The sequence below is a fragment of the Tauraco erythrolophus genome, chromosome 7, assembly GCF_009769465.1.
Source record: "Tauraco erythrolophus isolate bTauEry1 chromosome 7, bTauEry1.pri, whole genome shotgun sequence".
Lineage (NCBI taxonomy): Eukaryota > Metazoa > Chordata > Aves > Musophagiformes > Musophagidae > Tauraco > Tauraco erythrolophus.
This window is the reverse complement of record NC_141471.1, coordinates 44,235,870-44,254,082: the sequence shown is the minus strand read 5'-3', so window position 1 is coordinate 44,254,082 and position 18,213 is coordinate 44,235,870. Positions and strand designations below refer to the sequence as shown.

At 36.0% G+C, this 18,213-nt stretch overlaps 1 protein-coding gene across 1 annotated transcript in view; it reads left to right on the top strand.

Moving 5' to 3' along the window:
• NEK10 (NIMA related kinase 10) overlaps window positions 1-18,213 on the top strand; it is a 100,452-nt gene that overhangs the window by 44,450 nt on the left and 37,789 nt on the right. Inside the window, 3 exon segments of the mRNA XM_086615156.1 lie at window positions 10,693-10,822; window positions 11,412-11,482; window positions 16,906-17,119. Of these exon segments, the coding sequence (XP_086471282.1) occupies window positions 10,693-10,822; window positions 11,412-11,482; window positions 16,906-17,119 (415 nt within the window).

Below are 18,213 nucleotides of genomic sequence, written 5' to 3'. Positions count from 1 at the left end.
ATATTTGCAAATTAACATGTATAGTATTTTCTTTCTACTTCCTATCTCAAGAAGAGCTGATAAAGGCTTTAATTCTTTCCTGAAAGGAATTTTAGAGATAATTTAGGGAAGAAAACAGTGGAATTAAATGTTTTTCTCATCATAGGATCATGTAATGGTTCAGTTTAGGTCACTTGGCCTGTTTTGCTTCTGGCCTGTTTCTCAAGAGCGCCCATTGCTGTGGTTAGGAAGTGAGCTTAACAGAATGAGGTTATGTCTCAGACCTCCTCCTTCCTTCTCTTTTGTCTTTGCCCAGGTTCCCCATGTAGCCTTACTTTTCAGCAGATGTTTGTAAGTGAGCCATCAAGCAATGAACTATTTGTTTACTATTAAAATATATAACAAGTTCTGCCTACATTATTCTGTTATGATCCTGTGCTCATATTTCATCTACTGACTTTCATGAGGGTTTTTGCAGGCATCTGAATCAACAGGCTTTATTTAGATTTGAGAATTATAAATTCTATGTAAAAGAAGACAATGAAGTTACCATCTTATTCAGGTAAAATCTTCAGCTGTCTGCTTTCTTTTTTTAATCCATACTGAACATGATTGCTAGACAGAAAAGTAGTTATTAGTTAATTATCTTGTTATATTAGGTTCCAGCAAATCCGAATACTTGCAAAGTCATCTAATTTGTACCTTACTGTCAGCAACAAGTCTCTGCGTGGCTGGGATTCATCTTGTTTATATGTAGTGATTCAAAAACCAGGCATCTTAGCAAGCCAAGCTGCTAGATGACTACTGAAAGTAATGGAAAAAAGGAGGCACTTCAATAATGAATTTCATCCCATCTATCTTTAATAGCTATTTTAGGATGAGATGAATCAACCACTTAATGTGCCTGTCTTTCGCCATTTGCTACAGAGGGAGCTGGAGCACTAGCTTAGCATAAAGCTAGTTTATAGGAATTTAAAGCTAGGTGAAATTAACACCTTATATTAAATAGGTTATTCAATATTTAGGTTTGGTTTAGAGTTGTTGTAGAATTGAATTTGCTACTGCCTGTGGTCGTCATCTTGCAGATACTTATTTTTTCATGTCTCCCTTTCAATTTTAAATATTCATGCAATTTTTTGATGAGCTTGGTTGTTTGCACAAAGACACTGAAAGAATTTGATTCTGAAAGGCATATAGCTCAACAAGCAAAATCCTTCACCATTGTTTAAGTATTCAGATTTCTGTTCTATGGATAAAAAGAAAATACCTTTATATTTTCTTGATCTGTTTGTGCAGTTGCAGACTTAAGACAACTCCTCAAAGCATTTGATAAGAAATTGCAGTTATAATTCACTGAAAAATATTTCTGATTGGAAGTACTCAATTCTTAGAAGTATCTGTTAGATGCATGTTATGACTATCTTTCAGAATATGAGTGTTTCAATTTTTATGTACATGGATAGCACTTTGCTACAACTTACAGATATAATTTATCTACAGCATTTCTGTTAAAACTGACTGCTTGACAATCTGCTAGATATTTTTGTGTGAATGAGAACACCAGATGTGTGGACCATGCAGTTATGCTTGCCTTTAATAATATAAATCAAAAATTACATCGAAGGGAAATTTTATTTTATAAGTTTCAGAATCTGGTTTATACTTCCTCCTGTTTTAGACTTCATTCCACGATGTGTCTGAAGGAATAATAGGTGTAAATTAGAACTTAAACGTGTTTTTCTGTTTTAAGCCTTCCAAAGGCTCTATATGTAATACTGGAACACTAAACTACATACTAATGATACTTCGATTTGTTCTAACAATTTACTCAGAGATGAATAGGACAGTCTTGAAAATTCAGAAGTATAAAACTAGTTGAAATGGCTATGTACATTTTGAGCTTAATTAGGTAATTGTTGTGTTTTCATTACGGTGTGAAAGGTGATACTTCATGACATTCTTCAGTAATAATAAGACAGCTGAAGGAAGAAGCAGCTTGCTATAAACATCACGTTTTCTGATAGAGCCTGCAAGGCTTTTTAAATTGCCCTTGAAACAAGTTTTAAAAAAACCTGAAGGTCTAGAAATGTTTAGTCGTTTTACACGCTGACTCACAGCAAGTTTTCTTCCAAATCAACAGATACAGTGTATAGACAAGAAGGCGAAATTCAAACTGAATTGTATCTTTATGGGATATTTTCCTAATACGTCTACACACTATATTTGTGACTGTGTCCTTATGAGGGGAAAAAACTATTGGTAACACATGCTTAACTTTTTTTAAAAAAGTTTATAGAAAACCTTCAGTTGTGGATACATGCACATAAAAGCCCATGAAACTCCAATACTTGTGGTCTACTTGTAAAGGATACTAAAGTGTTGATAACCTTGACTCTCACATTATGTTGAGAGTTTTCCCAATTTTTGTTGCTAGCCTAAGTCAACAGTGCTGTAAATTTTTATACTGTAAGTGCTCCCCAGTTGCCGTATTTCTGAAATGAAATATTCACAGGATATCATTCCGGATGGAAGATTCTAGAGGCCCAAAAGATATCTTTGAGTAGTACTGTGTATATATGTATGCACATATGTATGGACACACATAGACATGCACACGCATACATATAAAAACCAGTGAGATAGTTCATACTTGTAAAGAAGTTAATTCTGTTTAGATAGCATGAAGCAGATACTGTCATGCTTTTTAAAGTTCAGTTCTTTGTTCCACATTGTCAACACAAGCATAGATTGGTTTCAGCTAGCAACACTGTTTCTGGCATAATTATGTTCAAACAAAGTTGTCATGTTGATGTCTTCAATGCTTCCAAGTACACACGGCCCTATACGTTACAAGAGTTCTTGGCAACTTTTTTGTCCTACCTGCTGCCATTGATACTTAAGCAGAAGACTTTGAGATTACCCAGTGGTGCCCCAGTGCAAGTATGCAATTGCTGTATCTGTGAATTTTTGGAGCACGTTGTTTTCCATGTGTTCAAACATGAGTTATTTTCCGTGTGTTCAAACATGAGAACATTCAGATATGGATGTCTCTTGGGCAGCATACTCAGTGAACATCAATGAAATGTATCTTTCAGTTTTAAAGATCATTTTAAAACAGACATTTATGCAATGAAGTGCTTTTTTGCTACTGCTCCATGAGATTCAGAAAGAACTTGTTTTCACTAGCGCTAAAGGTTCATATGTATAAAAGCAGTGAAAATATAAAGTTGCCACAAAAAAAAATTTGTCAGATAAATACATGAATCTTTTCTAACTGCCAGAGATGTACACTCTTGCAGAAAAAGTACAGAGTTCAAAGATGGGAGAACATGGTAGCTGAATTTACCTCGCTGATCTATTTCTGAATATGAACACAGAAGTCCTCACAATAAAATTCTGCTCTTTTCAGCAGCTTTTTACATAGGCTTTATGCTCAGAAAGAAGAACTGAGAAGAGGTATTCTGAAGCTTTTTATGCATTTTCTTGGTTTAGTTATGTTTTGATTAAATTTTCTTACTTAGAAAAGGTAAAAAAAAAGGTTTCAGCTGAGCATTATGAACAAAGAGTAAAACTGAAAGCTGCGTTTCAGTGGAAACTGCTTTTATATTTGTAAAGCTAGCCTCTTGGCAGTTGTATTTAATACCTCTCTTTCTTAGAAAAAGCCTCCCAAATTTCTGCCAGTTCCAGTTATTTTTAGCACTGTGATATAAACTGTGTCAATTAAATGTTTCAAGGAGAAAAACCCCAACCCTGAACCTCCTCCCCCCAAAACAGTCATTCTGCTCCTGGGCCAACACAAACGTTTGCATAAACATCTGATGATGAACTAGAGAGAATTGACCTGGCTGAAAAATAATTTAGGTTATTTTTCAGGTGCATCAGATCTGGTCTGATGCATAATGCAGCTGTAGAGGTGCTCGTGCTGGCATGGCAGAGCAGACACTGGCGGTAAAGAGTGACTGGGAGCAGCAGAAGTGAAACGTCACCTGGATTTGGCACTATTTTCAAATATACGGCCTAAACAACTTACCACATGTGATGCTGTTTTGGCCTTCACAGTTTCACGCACTCTCTAGGTTTTCCTGGGGAAAAACGTAGACATGAGTGACTGCACTTTGGGATTGGGAAGAGGACTTTGTGCTTTGAACTTACTTCTACCTGGGATATTTAATGATTTAGGTATGAAGAAGTTTTTTGGTTTTGCGAAGCAATAGGAATAAAGAACAGTAGAGTAAACTTCTTTTAAAATGTCATTTGATTTCTATTAATATGTGATGTGGGTGAGTTAGAATTAGATTGCTGGCAGTTTTTCATATGTTCTAGAACATTGTCTTATTACACTACTAGAGGCCATAAATTATTTTTCAAAGTTAATATATTTGTATCTCTAAGCAATAATGTGTAATGTCATCATGTATAAAAGCTTAAAGGTTTGTAAATTCAAAGAAATCCAAATCCAATTGTTGAATGTTAGCTGGATGTCTGTATCTTTTTTTTTGAAACTGTAAAATAAAAACCCCAAAAGGTGTAGTATAAAACATAGGGTTCTGTTTTAGACAGAGAGGCACTGAATATGTCCTGAAAGAAAGCAGTGTTAGTGATTTCTCTAAATCATTGATGAACAGCAGCGTAGCTGAGAGGTACACCGGTTTATTACTGAAGCCTTATTTTTACACATTTCTCAGTGCTCATTAACATTTCAGATTGAGATAGACTACACAATTTCACTACTGTTTGCAGTGACCAGCATCCTTCCACATCAAACCAGGCCCTTTTTGGGAAGATTTTAGTAAAAACATGAGAGGTACTATCATACAATGTATCCTACAGTTATTAGTGAGCTGTCACTGACCTCAGATTGGTTTTTCCTCTGTATAGACTAAATAATAGGAATGTAGAGGAACTTCCTGGACAGAGACAGGCAACGCTTGGACTAGAAAATGAAACTATTGAGATTCACGTGTATAATTGCTCTCTCACTGTAAAGTTACCTCTCAGCTGAGTTCACCCATTTAAAAAGAACATTCCCCACCTGGTGGCAAGAGGATTTACTACACCTTAAAATTGCAAACTGAAGGTGATAAATTTCTTTCCTACCCCCCATACATTTAAAAAAAATGGTGGAAATAATTAAATTTTCTTTAGTCATCAGCAGAGGTTTAGGATGCCTGAAAAGGTGTCTTTTGTGAAGAAGAAATTTTTTATATATGTAATATTTAAAAAAAATATTTAACATAATTTGTAATGAGAAAAATGTATACGAGTTAGAAGACAATGTAATAAATTATTATAGAATTATTTGGCAATACATTTCAAAATAGAAAACTGTGAAGGTAAAATTTTTAACTAGTGATTGAAAATCCTGTTCCAGCTTCCTCACTCGTGGGATAGACAGAATATCCCCAAAAGGCTTGTGTTGAATTCTTCCAGTAGGTGAGAAATGCAAATAGCTTTCAGCAATGTTCACAGAAGCTCTTTATTCAGACTGTCAGTTTTGTGGCTTCTGCTTCTTCTTCCATTGCTTTTAGTGGTAATTATAAAGCTATAATACTGAATACATATCTGTAGCTTACAGCAAACTATCCAGAGAAAAATTGTGACAAGCAACAACTGCTTTTCTATTTTTCTTTTTTTCTCCTTTGGGATGATGCTGAAGGTGAGCAGCTTCTTCCCCCCCCCCTTATCTTTTTTCCCCACTCTTTCTGTGATTCAGAGAACTGATTATAGAGTAGATCTGTGTTTTTTCACACTAGTCTCTGAACACTCACAAATTATCTTGCAGTAATTTAGTAAAACGAAAACGGCCCATGTGGTTTATAGAAATCTGGAAATGGTAACAAAACACAGGAATACCCTTTGATTTCTGCATTCTTTGGACTGAAATTGATGGTCTTGGCCCTTTTCTGAGAAAATAGACATTCACTGAAACAGGAAAGATTCTAACTTCATGCAAGACAATTTTTTTTCACCATTATGACAGTCAAATACAGAACAGGCTGCTGGTTAGCCTGGGCCAGAGTATGGCAGTCTCATTTTTATAGTAAATTGTGGCAGTTATAGGTGCAAAGATTTTGTAATCCCTTCCTCTACTTTGCTTTGATGAGTTCTGCCAGAAACTAAAAAGGCTATCCTTTGCAAGCAAGTATTATTTTATAGTTATCTTAACAAAGATATCTAAATATTTGAAAGTAATAGAAGCTGCAGAGGCTCTTTTAGTATTTGGTACTAAAAAGAGGTTTATCAGTATATCACAAACTTGTCTACCATCTCTGCTCCTGTCCTGTCTCCAACAACGGCAATAAGTCAACGCCCATAGGGAAGGAAGAATGGGATAAGCATATTTGATACTTTACTAGTTTCCAACAGTTTTCAACTTGTATTGGTTCCTGGACTAGATATGGTTTCTAGGCATCAGTGTTTGTATAACCACCACCAACTGCAGGATTCTCCATCAAACTGTAAATAGTTAATTGGAGTAATGGTAAAGACTAAAAGCAATAACTCTGTCATAGTTAAAATCTTCTGCAGTGGTGTATGCTTCTTATTTATTTACTCTTTCATTATAGCCATCACCTCTTCTGAGAGTTAGTCTTGAAGAATCACTCTTATTTTAATTAATTCATAACTAGTCTAGTTGAAATGATGTTTCTTTTGAAAATGCTTCTCATACTGTAGGATGACATATACCATCCTGTTCTTACACCTGTTGGAAGCATGCGGATTAACCAGTGAACACTGTACCAAGACAAGTCATGAGTGGTTTATTGAAGTTCTAGGCAGCTTGAGAAATCTTCACTGATTGTATCTCATGTACAGTTAGCCTGATAGTATTGACAATACCTCTTAGAAGCTTTAGAAGCTCTAGCTGGTTTGAAAACATCATTCCTTCATCTTCCCCTTTCCTCCCCCTCCAAATTCAGGACCTCTTCCTTCATTTTGGAAGTTCTATCCACTAATAACTAATGTGAACATGAGCTAATCCAGTGAGGATAGTCGTCTTTCATATAGATATATGATAGTACTAATGTAGCAGATTCAGATTGGGACAGTTTGTTTGTTAAACTCTGTTAAAAGTATTCTTAAATAAAAACAATGATTAAATAACATCAGTGAGCAAAATTATAACTGAAAGCTTGACTGTAAAAATGTCTCTAAGGTCATGTAGAGATGATTTGGTGAAATGGCACTGTTTTACAAGTAGCACAAATATTGATGAGATTACATTTTGTTTGTTTGTTTATTTTTTAAATCCTAATTAAAATGTGGGGTAGTATGGAAAGCTATCTTCTGTATTTAAAATAGCTGCTTAATTTTGCAAAAGTAGTTCAGAAGAAAAAATGGGTAACTTTTTGGATTAAGCAAATTCAGAACTCATTTTAAGGCTGTTGACGTGCAAGACTTATTAAATATAAACACAGTGCTGATATGTGGACCAAGAGTGAACTTTCTGAGAAACGGTTATAAAACTATCTGTTCAAGGATGCTGAGAATTTGGAAAATTATTCTGTTGATATATTTCTGTGTCTTTTATTTATAAGAATTTAGTCTTGCTTTTGCTATGGACATTTATTCAGTGAAGGACTCTCCTGTAGTTAACATAATGCTGCTGAAGTACGCTTTTTCAGCTTGAATACGTAATCTGGAAATGAGCAGTAATTTGTAAACCTAGCGGAAAACTGTAGTGATTATGTTGAATATGTTAGCTGCAAGAACTAAATGACTAATTACATAAGTATCTGCTGCTGCTTTTAATATCTAAGACTCTGCATATCATAGAGTATAGCATCGGTACTGCTGCTTTGCAGCAATATCATCAGCCCTTGGAGCAATGGAAATGAAATCAGCTTTTAGAGTTTCTCCCTTTATGTATTTTATTTTGACACTAAATGCATTTTATGATGTGGACATCGGTTTGCTAAAAATTTAATTAGTGCCAATGTCCTGTTTCAGCCAATTGAGATTTCTTAATCTATGTATTAAAGGAAGAATCTTGCTTTTACAAATAAACTAAAAAGTGGTCATACCAATGCTACACCCTTAGATTAATTTTCAGTGTTTGGGGCTAAGGCTGATTTTGTAGCATTTTTATGGAATAAAATTCAGAGTCTGGTTCTACTCATTCTTTCTGGTCTTGACCAGACAGTGACAGTTTATACACAGTTGTCAACTGAATTAGACACACTGTATGTACTCCCACCACCCTCCTGTTTGTGGGTGGCAGCGTACAGGAACAGAACTGGGTACTTTCTCTGCTTGGCATCCCTCAAAAGTGCAGATCCAAAAGATGCTACTTGACTGCAGAACTGTTTTGCTAGTCAACAAGTATTGTACCCCACCCACATTTCTAACTAGCAGATGGTGAGGCAAGCCTGTAGAACATGGTGAGGGTTTTCACTACATCTCTTAAAAGTAAATAAATGATATTGGAAAAGTCTATTTAAATATCTAAATCACAGATTCAATTAGCCATGAAAGCATAGTATCATATAATTGTAGGATTTTATATTGTCTGTAAAGCTTTCATGGTCACCTTAGAAAAATACTACTTCAGTAATTTAAAGTACTTTCTAAGCATGACACAGTATTTATTTAAGGTATTGGTCATCCTAATGCTCTAAATATCAGAGACTTCTGACTAAAGATATTTATTCTGGAAGAAAAGATCAAGTAGTACTTTGCTGCACGTCCTCCTTTTAATTAAAAAATAAAAAGAAAGAATTAGATATGCGTTTAGAATAAGAAGTCTTTCAGCATGAATAAGCAGACCAAATGACTTCATTAGCTTCAAGCTATTATGCATTTGTCTGACACCATGCTAAAACTACAACCCTGTAGCACTGTATTCGTTCTGTGATTTCTAAGTCATAGTAGTAACAAGCACATTTTTCCTAGTCACCAGCCCAATGGACTGCTCTTTGCTCTGGACGTCAAGCTAGGTTCTTCCCTGCTGTTCATGAATATAAGATTCTGCAGCCAGGTCATGGTTGTCTGTTTCTCTCTTGATTGTTTTCATCTTGTTCTTTCTGTGACTGCTATGTGACTTTTTGCATAGGTACATAGATTTGGCTTGAATAATCTCAGTTTAGGATTTTAATATGCTTTAGTAATTTAAAAATAATAATTATGTCTATGCATGAAAATTATTACTAGATTGTAAAATTCAAGTCAGATTAATTTTTCTGAAATGCATAGAACTTTACTAATACAGGGGCTTTTCCTTACTGAGCCCACCATCTATATGATAAGTTGCAATAGTGATGTTTGCTCTAATAGACACATTTAATAGATAAAAATGAAATTTCCATAAGGTCCTCTAATGAATTAGTGTCATAGTGAGGAATAAAGACAGTCCGATTACAGAAATGGTATTATATTCTAACATGACATTCAAGATCCTGTATTCCCTCTGTGGTTATGTAATAGCAGCTGCAAAATTCAAGGAAAATTGCTAATTAGGTTTCACCCTGGAATCTGTATCTTCATCAATTTTGTCAGAAATGTGTGACCTGTCAGTCTCTCTCACTTCCCCACACTGTGATCTCTGTTCTGACTTTCTGTTCTCTTAAGATTACTTAATTTCTCTTCAGCATAAAAGATTACTTAATTTCTCTTCAGTATCTAAGGGACCTCATCCCATAAATTTTAAAAATCTGTTTTCTGCACTTTGTACGTATCAGCAGCACACCTTCTACCAATATACTTTATCCAGACTGCATCATTAAGTGAATTTACACAATACCTCTCAGCTCCAAAATAAGACATTTTACCGAGGATATCAGCAGTATAATAATGAAGTTGATATAGTGGTTCCAAATTCTAAGCTGAAAGGGAAAGGAAAACAATTAGGTTTGCAAGTTGATTTTACAGATGAAAAGACTCAAGTATTTTTTATGTCTCTGAAAAATTACAGTGAGAAGATGCTAAGTGAAAAAAACATTATGTGATATGACCTATACTTACTGCTAAAACTTGAACTCTAGCATCAGGGTATCCCTACTAATGTAAATTACTAGCATCCAAGTCTGTGAAAAGTGCTGAGGAAATTAAGAGAAGGAAGTGGAGTCTGCTTTGTACTGAGTCAAAACTGAAATTACTGCGTTCTTCCATTTGTTTTAAATGGATCTTTGCAATGGATTTTTTTTTTTTTTTGTCATTTGGCTGGTTCTTGAGTGTCCATGTGGCATCCTCACAGGGAATGCAGTACAGTAGTTTTAAAAGGATGAAAATTATATAATGAATAAAGTTTGTTTACTCACATTAATAGCAAAACCATATCTATCCATTAGCATTCTAAATATAGGAATCTTATTAAAATCTTTCTGAATTAGAAGAGGATGTGATATATTTTTTCTGATCGCTAGTCCATTTTATTGAAATGCCATCGTTGTAAACAAGTTCTGAATGCTGTAGTTCATTTGTATCCATGACATGCAAAGACATTGTAACTTTGAATGAGTGGAAAGGACAAGTGGACAAAGCGTAGCTGTTAGTGTTGTGAGAAGAACTGCAGTAGAAGTGGAAAAGCTATTAATTGTAATTCCACTTAAAGAATTTGGATGGTAAAGGAAATAAATGCAGCCTTTTGAACATAATTGCATGTGTTCTGAAAACATGTTGTAGTAACTAAATAAATGTTGGATTTTTTTAAAAAAAAATAAGCCTACTCTAGGTGAATTAATTAAACACTTGTGGGTTGCATTGCTTTTTACTTAGCCCTGAAGTTGTAAAGAGTGAGCCATATGGAGAGAAGGCTGATGTCTGGGCTGCAGGATGCATCCTTTATCAGATGGCAACTCTGAACCCACCGTTTTACAGCACCAATATGCTCTCCTTGGCAACTAAGGTATTCAGTTTTGCCAGATCAACCTACCCATTATTTCTACATGTGTTCACTAGATCCATGAGAATTTATGTTTAAGGTTATGGAAGCATAAACTGCTCTCTGGTCTAATGTGTGAACGAGCACAAGTGTTTATCATTGTATGAATTGCTATCTTGCCATTCTGATTTGAAAAAATGGCTTGTAAATGTTAGGATATTATTACCTCTCAGACTAGCATAATTTTATTATTGCATTTGGTGATTGGAGCTTTATATATATAAAATTTCTTGATGTACTATAATATTGGATTTTCTATAGCATTGTGTATTATACCTTAGAATGTGATCACAAATAAATTTTTTTTTGTTTGGTGTTTCCCTTATTCAGATATTATAGCCCTTTGATCTATAATGATTATGTACATTAGTGTGGATACCTGATTAGAAGTGACATTCTGCATCAGAAGATGTGTTCTAGATTGTTTTGCGAGTTAGAGCTGATGATGTAATGCCCATCAGGCTGTTTCAAGGAGCAATATTTATCATATGGGATCTTCAAATAAACAATGGAATATTTTTCTTCAATTAACTGTGGATTATTTATTTTGCAGATAGTAGGGGCTGTGTATGAACCTGTGCCAGAAGGACTGTACTCTGAAAAAGTGTCATTTACCATTAAGAGGTAATTACTCATATAGTTTTATTTTGACATCCTGCTGAAAAGATGTTTTGTGTGTTTCCAGCAGTGGTAGTGTGACAGTTTGCTGACTTAAAAATGGAGGTATCTCCTTACCCTGCTAATAACATATGCGATATAGTTGCATACATGCTACTGGAAAACTTATGCCAGTATAGTCAGCGCATTTATGCAGCCAGTATAGACTTTATACAAGTTTATATAAGTTTAACAATACCAGTGCTGTGGTTAATTCCCTGCACGTCAATTTTTCCTCCATGAAAATACAGCATTTTGAGTCATTTTCAAGTGCAGTTTATGATCGAGGAAGTAACTCTCGTGTAATATGTTATAGATCACCATATGATCACGCTCATAGTTTTGTGTGTTTATTTGATGAATAGAAATATGTTTCCTGCTACCTTCTAATCCTGTTAGCACAATAGCAGATATAACAAAGCAGAGATAATGCAGCAGTGGAGGAATAGATGAGCCTGTATTTGTTCCACTCACTCATCACATGTTTCTCTTAGCTACGGTTACATCGTCCTGGTGCTTATGTAATGTGTAAGGCAAAGTATAGAGAGTGAATCGGTGCACTTCTATGAGATTTAGCTCCCTTGATTCTTCCATTTTAGAAAAACTCCACTTAGCACAAAAATGCTTTTTTCTTTCTCGCTCAGATGAGAAGGAAATTTCTCATCTGAGTGAGATGAATTCCATCTTTGAAAAGCACTTTACTGTACAAAAACTGTAATGTTTTAATGCTGTTTTTTATTGTATAAAAAGGTGTCTGTTATTTAAAGACCTTAAGGATGAAGGACAACAATGAAGAGGCTAGGAGCCAATAGAACTATCGTTTAAGAGGTTCTGAAAGGAATCTTAATATTTTAAATATTTACAGATATTTGTAGTTAGAATAACTGGCTTTATTAATTCATTGCTCACTGTGAAGAATAATATAGTAATCCCAAATGAAACCAGAAAATATCTTTCAGTCACATCATAGCAGTATTGATATGTATTGCGTTCTCTTACAAATTTTAAACACATCTTTATCAGTGACTTAGATAAAGTTATCTGAGTATCTGATGCTCTGTCTTTTCCTTCTTTTCATTCCTGGTAGTGAGGAGAAACTCTGTACTATGAAGTTTTTGAGGTTTTTTCCAAGGCCAGCTATTGAGTTGTTTATGGTTGTAGATATTGTGGCTGTATTAAACAGGTTCACTGAAAGTCTGCTATGGAGGCTAACTGGCTTAAATGGATTATGAAATAGGTATTTGCATGAAAATATTAAGTTTTCCTATCATGTAAGAATTTTTCTGGTTATTTTTATAGCAATGGGTAGCATAAAATGTTTTTTTAAAAAATGTTGATTCTCTTTCTATGGGTTAATCCTTAAATGAAATATTATATTTAGGCTTTGGCTTATGCTTTGTGAGATATTGAGAAAGAATAAAGAACATTAAAGAAAAACAGTAATAATGAGATTTTACTTATAATCTAGATGAGAAAATATTAACGGAAATGAAGAAGTTCTTTCTGAATGACTAAAGCACAACACATTTGTAAATAGAAAAAATAATTTATTGATAACGATTAAAAAAAACATTAAAAGCTTCATGATGCAAGTGTAAATTTGTATTTAGTGTTCTCATTATTATAATTATTCAGTATTGTTCTTATTAAAATACAGTTTTATTGGATTAAGCTACTAAAGAAAGTCCTGGAATCATAATCATCCAAGTCTTTCAGGGTTGAAGATCAATCTACTCTCTGTTCAGTCATAAATAAATAATTTATTTCTACATGCATGGGAAATGGATTTAGGACTTAGAAATCTTTTATAGCTCACATTGCTCTTCAATGTGAAGAATTCACATTTTGAAAATTTTCAAATTTTGACCAATTTCAGAGGATTACAATCAAAAATTAAAAGAAAAAAATTGAACTGAGTATTTCTTAAGGGTGAAAAACTTGCATCTGTTTAAAGGAAATAAAAAAAATTAAGTAAAACACATTAACAAAGTTATGAAAATTAATGAGACAAATCAATGTGTGTGAACGAATTTAAACAAAAGATCAAAATCAAGAAGTTCAAGTACTGTAAAACATTTTCAAAACTGCAACTTTACACGGCAGTTATGTTTATTTAGAAAGTACTGTTTTAGAAATAATAAAGTAGTTCTGTGACTCTTTAAAGAAGGGTGTTGGTTTAAGTGTATCTGTGTGTGCTAGCTGGTCGATAGTACTCTGCAGGGGAAGCAAAGTAAGTTATCAGGTTCAGCGGAGTTAAGAGATTTAAGACAATTTATAATACAGGCAGAACTGTCCCTATCAGCTTTCGTGTCCTACGCTACATACAAAATATCCGGGGATTTAAAAATAGACCTAATAGACTATTATTGCTGTTACTAAACAGCTACCTAGAGCGCCTGAAAAAAGAACTGTAGAACTGTAGATTAATCTAGATTGGAAGGGTCACCCGAACATCATCTAGTCCGTCTGCTCAATGCAGATACAATTAGGTCTGGTTGCTCACTGCTCAAAGTCTTGTCTAACTGAGTTCTTAATATCTTGGAGGATGGAGATCCCACAGTTCTCTGGGGCCTCTTCAGTACTTGTCTGCCTGCATGATTAAAAGCAGTAGCAGTAATGATAATCCTTATATCTAATCAAACTTTCCTGTGTTCTAACTTGTGTCTATTGCCTCTTGCCCTATCACTGTGCATCTCTGAGAAGGATATGGCTCCATCTTTTCTATACCCTCCCATTATGTAGATAGCAATCAGATCTCTGTATAGGTGGCCCAGGTCCCTCTGACAGCAGCCCTACCTCTTGTATCAACTGATCCCTCCAATTTGGTGTTCACAAACCTTTTGAGAATGCACTCCATCCCGTCATCTAGGGCATTAATAAAGACATTAAACAGTACTGGTCCAATATCAATCCCCTGGAGGATGCTACTTCTAACCACCAGCTGGACTTTGTATTGCTGATGACATCTTTTTGAGCCAGGAACTTCAACTAATTATCTACCTACCTTATAGTCCTGTGGATACTGTGAGATACTGTGTCAAAGGCCTTGCTAAAACAAAGCTACGCACAGTATATACTGCTCTCCCCTTGTCCACAGAGCCAGTAATCTCATCACAGAGAACCATCAGGCTAGTCAGGTATGACCGCTGGTAAATCCATCCTGGCTGTTCCCAGTCACCTTCTTGTCCTTTGTGTACTTGGAAATTAATTCCAGGGGAATTTGCTTTATTAGTTTTACAAGGACTGAGGTGAAGCTGGCTGGCTAGTAGCTTCCTGGATCCTCCCTCTTGCTCTTCTTGGATATGTGTGTGATATTCAACTTCTTCCAGTCTACAGGAACCTCCTTCTGATCCTTTCAGACACAATGGATAGTGGCATTGACCAGTTGCATCAGCACCCTCAGGCTTATCTCATCTGGTCCCATGGGCTTGTGTACGTCCAGTTGTCTTAGATGCTTTCTCTCTGTACTTTTTACTGTGTAGTAACACTTTATGCACATGAATTCTACAGGCAGGCTCAGAGAACTGGAACACTTAAGGCCAAAGTTTACCAATGCAAATAGCAGCAAAAAAGGGATTGTATGCCCCAGCCTTTTGCATATCTTTTGTCACTAGGTTGAATAGTGAGTCCACATTTTCCTTAGCCTTTCTTTTGTTGTCAATGTATTTATAGAAGGCCTTTCTTTGCTTTCCACATCCGTTGCTAGTTTCAACTCCAGCTGACCTTTGGCTTTCTCAACACCACTCTTCAAGTAATATCTGTATATTCTTCCTGTGTAGCCCACCCCTGCTTCCTACACACAGGAGTGGGCTGTTCTTGGGCTTTGAGGTCGCCGTGAAGATTAGGTAGCTCTCCAAGCTTTTCCTTTACCTTCCAGGACAGTATTCCATGAGGTTATACCAGGAAGATCCCTGAACAGGCTGAATTTTGCTTTTCTGAAGTCCTGTGTTGTAACTATACAATCTTATCTTTCTCACTTCTCTTAGGATTTTGAGCTCCACAGTTTGATGGTTGCTGTAGACAAGGCTGTCCTCGATCTTCACATCCTTTTCTGATTCTTCCTTGTTTGTGAGCAACAGGTTTGGCAGAGTGCCTTTGCTAGTTAGCTTCTGAATCACCTATGCTAAGAAATTGTCATCAACAGATTCCATAAATCTTCTGCATTGCTGCACTCAGCCATATTACCCCATCAGCAGATATCAGGGTGGTTAATTAGCCCCAATATGTATGAGTGCCTGCGATCATGAAGCTTTCTCCGTCTGTCCAGCGAGGGCTCCATTGACTTCCTCTTAGTTTTTGGGTGGTTTATAGCAGGCATCTACCAAAATGTCACTCATGTTGGTCTGTTCCTTTGATCCTTACCCATAAGCACTTGCCTACATGCAGCCAGGTGTTAGATTGCAGGTTGCATACACCTTGACTTGAGCCTTTCCCCCTCACTGAAAGAACTGAGATCACCACCTTGCCCCCCTGCCCTTCACACTTGACCCCAGTTCTCTGTAGTCCCTTTCGGTATGTTCAGGGTCTGCCCTGGTAGTGTCATTCGTGCCCATATGAATAAGCAGCAAGGCATAATAACCCAAGGGCCAGATGAGTCTTGGTAGCATCTCCACAATGTTTTGAATCCAAGCACCTCACAAGCAACAGGCTTTGCAATCATCAAATCAGATCAAGTAGAAGGATGCCTCTGTTCCCTCAATCTTAAACAACTGTCAGCTGCTTCTTTTTATTTGTGATGTGAACACTTGATTCAGGCTCACCTGGCTCTGATGTGTCCTCTGTTAGGTCTAGTTCTTCCTCACCTGTTCCTAGGTAATTATACCTGTTCTGTGATGCTATATCTGTAGTCAGAGGAAAAGCCTTCCTTCTGTTGGCAGAAGTCACAAGTCTGTGGTCTACCTCTTCTGCCTCCATCCACTGCTCCTTTGAGAGTAATCCCTAGATTTTCCTCCTTCTTTGCATTGTTTGGGGATCTCATCTCTATGAAGGTCTTCTCATTCTGTAAATCCTCCTGACAGCACGCTCATCTCTTTCACAGCTGCTTTGTCCAGTGGTGCAGCACCTTGACCAGAGCACAGTCTCTGCAAGGGAGGCCGATGTCTCCCCCAGCCCCAGGAAGAGGCGTTCAGGCGCTCCCTAGTGTTTCTGGAAGTGTACAGCAGCAGCCCCCCCATAGCAGTTCTGTCTGGGTCGATGCCCCTTAAATGCCAAAGGTAATTGTTCCAGCTGATGCCAATACCAACGCCGCACAGTGTTAAACTGTCTCGTGCAGGCTTGAGCAGAGTGCTGGCCAGCGTGACTTGATAAATACTAGTAGAGGAATGTGGAGGTAGTAAACAGTTTTTTAGAAACAAATAATTAGCTTTAATTAGAGAATATGCTTTCTGTAGATGCTTGACTCCTGATGCAGAGGCACGTCCAGACATAGTGGAGGTCAGCTCACTGCTGTCTGATGTAATGATGAAATGCCTGGATGTTTTATCCACCTCTCATCTCATGTTGGAGAAGAAACTGGATCGAGAGAGGAGACGAAGCTGGAGGTACTTCATGGAGGCTAATCGAAATGCTGTAACCTGTCACCATCAGCTTTCCATTTTATCACAAGTAAGTACATGTATTAGGCTTTATTTTTTCTAATCATTGTTTGCCATATCTGAGAAAATAAGGTACAACAAAGCAGAAAATAAATCAAAATGAAAAGACCCATCCTCTTGCAACATTTTTCCATGCAGGCTCTTTAATTTATTTTTAATGAAGTATTAATTCATTTTATATGGACATGCTTATGCAGGAAAAATAATGGCATCTTAAAAACGGATATAATTCTGTGTTGGAAAATGGCATTGTTATGGAGGTACTTGCAGTTTTGATAGAATCTGATAACATTTAATTATTACTGCACACTTGTGAATAGTTTGTGAATAGGAGAATATACACTTGGCTAGGGTGGAACAAATGGATAATCTTGTGTATGATTCACAAACAATGACACCTAGAAAATGGAACCTACGCAAATATAATTTTTAATTGCAGATTGCTAAATAAAGAACAGTGATGCTGATAAGGTATTTGCTCATGTTTTCTTACTGTCTGATACAGTTCTGCAGAAATACTTCTTAAGATTCTTCCATTTGCTTCAGGCTGTGTTTTAAGCACTCTTCACGAAGGTCATCAGTATTTCACATAAAGAACTAAACTTCTGAATGATCTTAGAGAATTTACTTAAAAAAAATACAAGAACAGTGTTTTTGTGTAGTAAAAGCTCACTGTCAAAATTATTGTTATAGTAATCGTGAAGCAAAGTTATATTTTTACACAGCTACTTTTGTCTGTCCAACTATTGTATCTTAATTCCTTTTATCAGGGCTCAGTAGTTTGCACTGAAGAACCTCTGTGTAGGAAAAAGGTTTTCAGGAACACCTGGTCCCAAACTCATGGATTTTTTTAATATGATCTTGTCTTCACCTTCGTGGCCAAACATCAGACTTGTAGAAATTGTTAATAATTTTTTTTCAGTAGTTTTTTGACTTATCAGTCCAAGATCATTAATTGCCTTATACAATTTGTTTTCAGTATAAAGCATGCCAAAAACTTCCAGAAAGCCCCTAGCAAACTCCTGTCATTTGAAACGTAAGAGGTACTGAGATGAAAGAGAGATACAGAGTAGGATTTAGAACTTAAAATAGTATGAGCAATTC